This window comes from Lotus japonicus, chromosome 3 (genome assembly GCF_012489685.1).
Source record: "Lotus japonicus ecotype B-129 chromosome 3, LjGifu_v1.2".
Classification (NCBI taxonomy): domain Eukaryota; kingdom Viridiplantae; phylum Streptophyta; class Magnoliopsida; order Fabales; family Fabaceae; genus Lotus; species Lotus japonicus.
Genome location: NC_080043.1, coordinates 9999068 through 10007579, shown reverse-complemented (window position 1 = coordinate 10007579; position 8512 = coordinate 9999068). Strand labels below are relative to the sequence as shown.

Sequence of the window (8512 nt, the reverse complement as noted above, 5' to 3'; positions counted from 1 at the left end):
CTGTAAATGTCTCTATTGATGATCAACCAAATGAAAGAGAAGACACTGGTGCAACTGAAGATGATGATGGTCCACATGTCACAGCCGATGTCCCAACTATTGACCTCGACATTGAATCAGAAACCAGTTCTGATGAGCAAGATCACAAGATGACCTCTGCAAATAAAGCTCCATCGATCAGAATTCAAAAGAATCATCCTCAAGAGAATATTATTGGTGACCTCAAAGAAGGAGTGACTACCAGGGCTAGAAGCTATATTGCTCATGAATGTTTTATATCCAAGTTAGAACCCAAGAATGTCAAGGAGGCTCTGACAGATGAATACTGGATAAATGCTATGCAAGAAGAACTTGATCAATTCAGAAGAAATGAAGTATGGGATCTCATTCCTAGGCCTGAGGGAGTAAACATCATAGGAACCAAGTGGATTTTCAAGAACAAGTCAGATGAGAATGGTGTAGTAACTAGAAACAAAGCAAGACTGGTGGCTCAAGGATACACTCAGATTGAAGGAGTAGACTTTGATGAAACCTTTGCTCCAGTGGCTAGGTTGGAATCCATAAGACTTTTGCTTGGTGTTGCCTGTCTGTTGAAGTTCAGATTATTCCAAATGGATGTCAAAAGTGCCTTTCTAAATGGCTATCTGAATGAGGAAGTTTATGTTGAACAGCCAAAGGGATTCACAGATCCACATCATTCTAATCATGTCTACAAACTCAAGAAAGCCTTGTATGGATTAAAACAGGCTCCTAGAGCTTGGTATGAACGTCTTACAGAGTTTCTGGTGAGCAATGGCTATTGCAAGGAAGGAATAGACAAGACATTATTTGTAAAAAATGAAAAAGGAAAACTCATGATTGCACAGATATATGTTGATGATATTGTGTTTGGTGGGATGTCGAACGCGATGGTGGAACATTTTGTCCAACAAATGAAGTCAGAGTTTGAGATGAGCTTAGTTGGTGAATTGAACTACTTTCTGGGACTTCAGATCAAGCAAATGGAAGATTCCATGTTTATTTCCCAGAGTAAGTATGCTAGGGGCATTGTCAAGAAATTTGGACTTGAAAAATCTGGACATAAAAGGACTCCTGCTGCTACACATATCAAGCTGTCTAAAGACAATCAGGGAGAGGATGTTGATCAAAGCTTATATAGAAGCATGATTGGAAGTCTGTTGTACCTCACTGCTAGCAGACCTGACATTACCTTTGCTGTTGGTGCTTGTGCAAGATATCAAGCTGCTCCAAAGACCAGTCATCTCTTACAAGTGAAAAGAATCATTAAGTACATAAATGGTACTTGTGACTATGGGATTCTTTATACCAATGATACCAACTCTTCTCTTGTAGGGTATTGTGATGCAGATTGGGCAGGAAGTGCTGATGATAGAAAGAGTACATATGGAGGATGTTTCTTCTTTGGAAACAACTTAATCTCTTGGTTTAGCAAGAAGCAAAACTGCGTGTCTTTATCCACAGCTGAAGCTGAATATATAGTTGCTGGAAGCAGTTGTACTCAACTTATTTGGATGAAGCAGATGCTCAAGGAATATGAAGTTGAGCAAGATGTCATGACATTGTACTGTGACAATTTGAGTGCTATCAATATTGCCAAGAACCCTATTCAACATAGCAGAACCAAACACATAGATATCAGACATCACTTCATCAGGGAATTAGTGGAGGATAAAATTGTTACTTTGGAACATGTCCCCACAGAGAGACAATTGGCTGACATTTTTACCAAGCCCTTAGATGCTGCTACATTTGATAAATTAAGAGGAAATCTTGGGATTTGCCTCTTCGAAGGAGCATAGCAATTAAAGCCCCTTTTCTGTCTAACGGCTAGTTTCCTCGTCACTACCATTAACTGTCGTTGTGACATCATTGCTTCCTTCTCACTCAACTGCTATATAATCATCACCAATGGCTTCATCACAATCTCACAACACGTTGCCAATCTTGCTCTAACAATCTCTGTTTCTCATCACTTACATTTTTCTCAATTTCTTGTATTTGTCTTTTTGCTTTACCATTTCATCATGTCTTCAAGCAAGAAAGAGTATGTGAAGGGAAAGATAGAGAGAACTGCTGGTGGTGCTAGGGTTATGGGTTTGCACCCAAGTTCTTCCACTAAATCCAAGAAGAATTCAAGAACTCCTTCCAAGAAGCACTACAAGTCTCGTGCAACCTCAATGCAACATCCTGAAGCCCCTGTACCTGAGGATGTTTCAAACACTTCTGTCTCTGCAAATGATGAAGACGATGTCAAGACATCTTCCCATGGCTCCGATGAGACATTGTCTGATAAGCCTGCCAAGGAGGTTTCACTCTCAAAGGATTCTTCCTCTTCATCCAAGAACTCTGATTCCAAGGCTGCTAACTCAACGGATGTCTTGTCAGAGGAGTCGATGAAGACCCCTCCCATTGTTCATGATGTCTCTGATGATGAAGATTCAGAGGATGTGCCTCTGGCGAGTGTTGCTGCCAGAATGCTTAAACGAAGAAGAGCATCCGTTGAAGAAACTCCTGTTGTCCAGAAGAAGAAAGCCAAGATCACCACTGGGTCTTCAAAATCAAGGACAACCGATGTGTCAAGGAAAGGCAAGCAGAAAGCTGTGGAATCGTCTGGGAAGAAAGTCAAGAAGACTACTGGGAAAAAGTAGAAAGCTTCCAGAATTGATTTGGAGATTGAATCAGATGTTGAAGGCGATGTCCTAGACATCACTGCCTCTGAGAAGAAAATGTTCTCTGGTAAGCGTATTCCCTCAGATGTTCCTAATGTTCCTCTAGATAATGTGTCTATTCATGCTCCAGAAAATGCCTTCAAATGGAAATATGTCTATCAAAGGCGTGTTTCCAAAGAGAGGGAGATTGATTCTGATGTGTTAGCCTGCAAAGAGATCATTGCCTTGATTGCCAAAGCAGGGTTGAGGCAGACTGTGATGAACATAGGAAAATGCTATGACAAGCTTGTGAAGGAATTTATTGTCAATCTCTCTGATGATGTTAATAATTCTGCCAGTCCTGAATTCAGGAAAGTGTTTGTCAGGGGTAAGTGTGTGAATTTCTCTCCTGCTATCATCAACCAAACTCTTGGAAGAAGTGTGGTTGAATTTGTTGAAGAAGAACTTTCTCTGGATACGGTTGCTGAGGAATTGACTGCTGGAAGAGTAAAGAAGTGGCCTGCTAAGAAGCTTCTGTCAACTGGGGTTCTGAGTGTGAAGTATGCTATCTTGAATAGGATTGGAGTGGTGAATTGGGTTCCCTCTAACCATACTTCTGCTGTTTCTGCTATGCTTGCCAAGCTTATCTATCGCATTGGGACTGAAATTGCTTATGACTTTGGCAACTTTGTGTTCTCCCAAACCTTGAAGCATGCAGAGACATGTGCTGTGAAACTCCCCATCTCTTTTCCTTCTTTACTGACTGCTATCATTCTGAAACAGCATCCTAATATCCTCACTGTTGATGATGTTCCTGTGCCCAAAGGCACTCCCATCACTTTGGACCAACGGTTGTTCCTGGAACCTCATGTCCTGGACATTGATCTGCCATCCAATAGGACATCTGTTCCTGCCTCTATGTCTGCCTCAGGATCTCACAATGTCATTGCTGAACTTGAGGCCATCTCCAAGGAACTTCAAGAGACCATCAGGATTGCTGCTGCTAGGAAGATTAAGGTGGATGCTCTCATCCAAACTCTCAAGGGGGAAGCTGGTCAAGAAGGTGAGCATGTAGCTGATGCTGAGAAGGAAGGATCTGCAGAAAATGATGAGGAAAACTCCTCTTCTTCTGGTGTTTAGTGCTTGTCCTAGTCTGTGTACTAGTTGACTTTTATTTGGTTGTGCTTCAATTCCTTCTACCTTTGCCAAATTTGTGCTAAAAAGGGGGAGTAGTAGTGTGTTGTAGTAGTTTTTTTTTTTGATGACTTGGTATTCTGGTTATGTCCTGTAATAAGTATGAAGCTTTGTGAAGACAAGTTCAGGCGATCAAGCTTTGTGAAGACAAGTTCAGGCGATCTTCTATGATCAAGTGCTTCAAGCTAGCTTTTGTTCAAGTATTACCAAGTGTGATTGTTTTAGTTTGTACTGCTATGCATATGGTTTCTATATACTTCAGGCAGTGTTTATTTGGATGCATCTTTTGAGGGGGAGTTCCTCCATGTTTTGGCTGTTGTGGATGCATTGGTTTGAGGGGGAGTATTTCTGCTGCTGACTCTGATGATTTTTATTTTTATTTCCCTCTCTAGTAGTGAAGTTGTTTTTAGACAAAATTTGACAAAGGGGGAGATTGTTGTTCCTTGTTGTCATCAATTTTGTTAAAAACAACCTGATGTCCTAGCCGATGTTGTGACATCTGCCTTGGTGAAGGCCAGGACATCCGCCCCTGCTGGCATGCAAGTGGGTCCCTTATGGTTATGTTTTATGGTATGTTTTGTGCTTACTTGAAGGTTAAGTAACTGATTGTTGGGAGCCAATTTCGGGTTGTTTATTGTTGGAACAAATCTGTGATTAAAAGATTTGTTTCTATTTTATTTGTTGATCATTCATATCAGATTTTGGAGATTCTCTACTGATATGAGTTGGATCAAAGTGTTCTTCAGCCCAAACAAACCCTAGCCGTCTCTGCTGAAGTATATATAGACAAAGACCTGTAGCTTGACGGGATCGAGAGAATTACCTTGAAGATCAAGTGTTCTTAAGAGTGTAAGTTGTTCTTTGTCTTTGTTAGTTGTGAACTAGTCTTGCTCACTGATTCTATAAAGTGAGACTGAGTTCTGTGTTGTGTTTGAGTGTCAAACAAACCTTGTGTTATTGTTGTTACCAATCACTGTGGCAGTGATTGAGGAAAAGTGAGAGGGGCTCTCATACTTAGGCTGTGGTTCTAAGTAGAAGACCACTGGGTAGATTAGGTTAAGAACAATGAACTTGATGTGTTCATGTGTGTCTGTAATACCTAGATCTTGAGATAGTGGAATTCCTTTTCATTGGGCGAAAGCTAACCAGACGTAGGTGTAGTTTCACCGAACTGGGTTAACAACTTTCTGTGTCTTGTGTCTTTTAGTTGTTTTTTGTGTTCATGCTTTTCAGTCACATGATGTTCTAATCGATTGTCCCAGCATCGTGCAGGACATTTGTTCTAAGGGATCTAGAATTTCAGTTATTCTTGAAGCAGTTGCATCTCCTGATCTTTGGATCTGGCATGCCTTTTTTGGATGTCCGGGAACGTTGAACTATATAAACGTTCTAGACCGGTCACCAGTGTTTGATGAATTGGAACAGGGAAACGCTCCAAGTGTGAATTTCATCGTGAATCAACGTCCCTATAATATGGCATACTATCTAGCTGATGATATCTACCCTTCTTATCCAACTTTCGTCAAATCTATTAGACTTCCTCAAAGTGAACCCGATAAGTGCTTTGCAAAACATCAGGAGGCATGTCGGAAGGACATCGAACGTGCATTTGGAGTGCTTCAAGCTCGTTTTAAAATCATCCGTGAACCAGCTCGCTTGTGGGACATAACTGATTTGGGTATCATCATGAGGTCATGCATCATATTACATAATATGATTGTTGAGGATGAACGAGATTCATATGCTCAACGCTGGACCGATTTTGAGCAAGCTGAGGGAAGTGGATCTAGTACACCGCAACCATACTCGACCGAGGTGTTACCCGCTTTTGCGGATCATGTGCGTGCTAGATCCGAGTTGCGTGATCCAAATGTCCATCACGAACTGCAAGCAGATCTAGTGAAGCACATCTGGGCAAAGTTTGGAATGTATCATGATTAAATATGCTTTGTATCGTACTAATTACGCTATTTGTGTGTTGTGTGTTTAGTTTGTTGTCTTGCATTTTAAGTTAAGGAAATTAAATAAATTATTGTGTGCTTAGTTTGTTGTCTTGCATTTTAAGTTAAGCAAATAAAATATATTATTGTGTGCTTAGTTTGTTGTCTTGCATTTTAAGTTAAGCAAATAAAATATATTATTCTGTGCTTAGTTTCTTTTCTTCCATTTGAAGTTAATAAAATAAAATAAATTATTGTGTATATTTTTTTAAAAATATATTAAATTGTTAAGTGTTTTAATTTAATTTACGTTAAAAAAATATTACGTTAATTTAATTTAATTTAAAAAAATAAAAAAAACATTAAATTAAATCAAATCAATAATAGTTTATTTAATTTAATTTTTATCGAAAATTTTAATTTTATGAAATCATAAAAAGAAAAATATAAAATTAAATCAAAATATGAAATAAAAAAAGTGGTGGGGTAGGGGGTAGGGTGTTGAATGAAAAACCATTGGAGTGAGTAAAAGTTGAATGAAGTGTTGAACTGGAGAGAGAAGGTGATGTGGAGTGTTGGGAAGAGAAAAAGTGGAGTGTTGAGGGTGTTGAATGTTGAAACCATTGGAGATGGTCTAACAAATACCAAGCTTGGATATTTTCTTTCTGCTTTAATAAAAGAGAGCATGGATAGCATATGTGGGGCTATTCATAAGACTACTTACAATGGGCATGAATGACTGTTGAATGCTGTTGAATAACTCATTCAACAGTTAAATTGCTCCAATGAGCTAGTTGAATAGGGTGTGTAATATTCAACATGTTGAATGAACAGTAATTTAGTCCCTTTCATTCCCCGTGGCAAAATCTCATTGGTTGTTGTAATTTCCAGATTCTTATCTCATCCTAATTATTTGGGGTCAATTATTACGTAGTAAATTAATTTTATTTTTATCTTTTTCACCAAAATTCATCATTTTTTGTCTATAAATAGAGACTTGATTCATATGATTTGGAGACAGAAAAAAACGACATTTTTCCCCTCTACTTTTTCTATTTAGCCTCCAATAAACTCTTGTTTTAATAATGACTATCCATATATCTCGTCTTTTTTTTACTTGCAAGAAAAAATTAATTAAGAATATAAAATAACTAAAATAAATTACTAAACTAGAAAGAAAAAAAATAACTCTTAATTATTTTAATTTAATTTAAATCGATAATTATTTTTAATATATAATCACAAAAACAAAAACATAAAAGAAAGTAAGAATATGAAATAAAAGTGGCGAGGTAGGGTGTTGAATTTTATTAAACAAAACCATTGTAGTGAGTAAAAGTTGAATGCGTGTTGAATTATTAGGTGGAAGAGAGAGAAGATGATGTAGAATGTAAAAAGTGAAAAAAGGAGGGTGTTGAATGAAAAAACCATTGTAGATACGACTAGAAGGTAACATAGTATTCACCTTTATTGTGTTGACCGTGTCTTGCATGCCGAGAAACCACTCCTGCGTAAACCATTGCCAAGTGAAACAGTAAAGACATGTTATGTATGCCATATTTTGCGCTTATAAAAAAAATGTATGCCATATTTTGCACTTATCAGTGCTCTCCATAAGCTGACATTTCTCTTTCCATATCTCCAAGCTCATTTTAGTTATAGAGCTTTATTTTTCCACCCAATGAATATAATCCTATAAGACCTAAGATTAATTAAAGGAATTAAACTAGATTAATTCCCAAGTTTAATGCTATAATGCTTGTTGGCATGATTTTATGTGTGGCTTCGTATGATGGATTTAATTCAATGGAAATATTTCAATGTTAAGATCAAAGTTATTTCCCCGGGCGTTTCATTATAGGCGTCATGGAAGTATTTGGTTACGTTTCAAAAAACGGTAAAAAACGAAATGTTATCGCTTAGAGCAAGATTTAAGAATTGATTTTTTGTTTGATTGGAAATTAAATATATTATTTATCACTATGATAATGTAGGAGTGATTTGGTGAATTTTGACTGTAATATTGCTATGAGGTCGAAAATTTCAACAGACAATGTTTTCAGATCGTGAAAAACCTGAGTTCAGCTTGTAAATGAACCAATCCAAAATATGGGAATATTTCCCTCCAAAACTTGATGAATGAGTGTTGACCAACAGAAGGACCAAGGTTTGGAGGGAAACACATAAGACAAGGGTTTGCATTTAGGTGAAAGGGACGTGTGCATGGCTCATGAGCTAAGCAATTGGGGAGAAAAATATGCACTCCTCTCTCTCTCTCTCTCTCTCTCTCTCTCTCCATATAGGGCTGGATGCCCCTTATGCACACAAAGTTCATATTTTATTTTCTCTTGTGTTGAGAGAGAAAAGGAGAGAGAATAGTGTGAGCAATTAAGAGAGAAAGAAATCATCTTCATATTCTTGCTTGGAACCCTAACTGAAATCCTTGCTTCATCACCCACAAACACCATCCTCCACTCATCCTTTGCTCTTCAACCATTCACAAAGGAGTTGGGTCTTGAGGTAAGCTTTCTTGTGGTTATCTCATTTCTCAAAAGTGAGCTTTCTTGACCTTTATCTTGCCTTAAAACCCATGGTGGTTTTTTTCAAAGTTGTTAGGTTTCTCCTTAGCTTCATAGAAATGTTTTTGGTTATGTGAAATGTTTAAGCTTTCATGTTAGAAGGACTTGAAATGATTTTTAAACTAAGTGC

The 8512-nt window shown here is 37.9% G+C and overlaps 1 protein-coding gene across 1 annotated transcript; it reads left to right on the top strand.

The window, feature by feature from the left end:
* The first annotated feature begins 2045 nt into the window (after nucleotides 1-2045).
* On the top strand, nucleotides 2046-2669 carry LOC130743574 (uncharacterized). The gene has a single exon (XM_057595819.1). The coding sequence runs from the start codon at nucleotides 2046-2048 to the stop codon at nucleotides 2667-2669; it is 624 nt and encodes a 207-aa protein (XP_057451802.1).
* Nucleotides 2670-8512: the final 5843 nt, after the last annotated feature.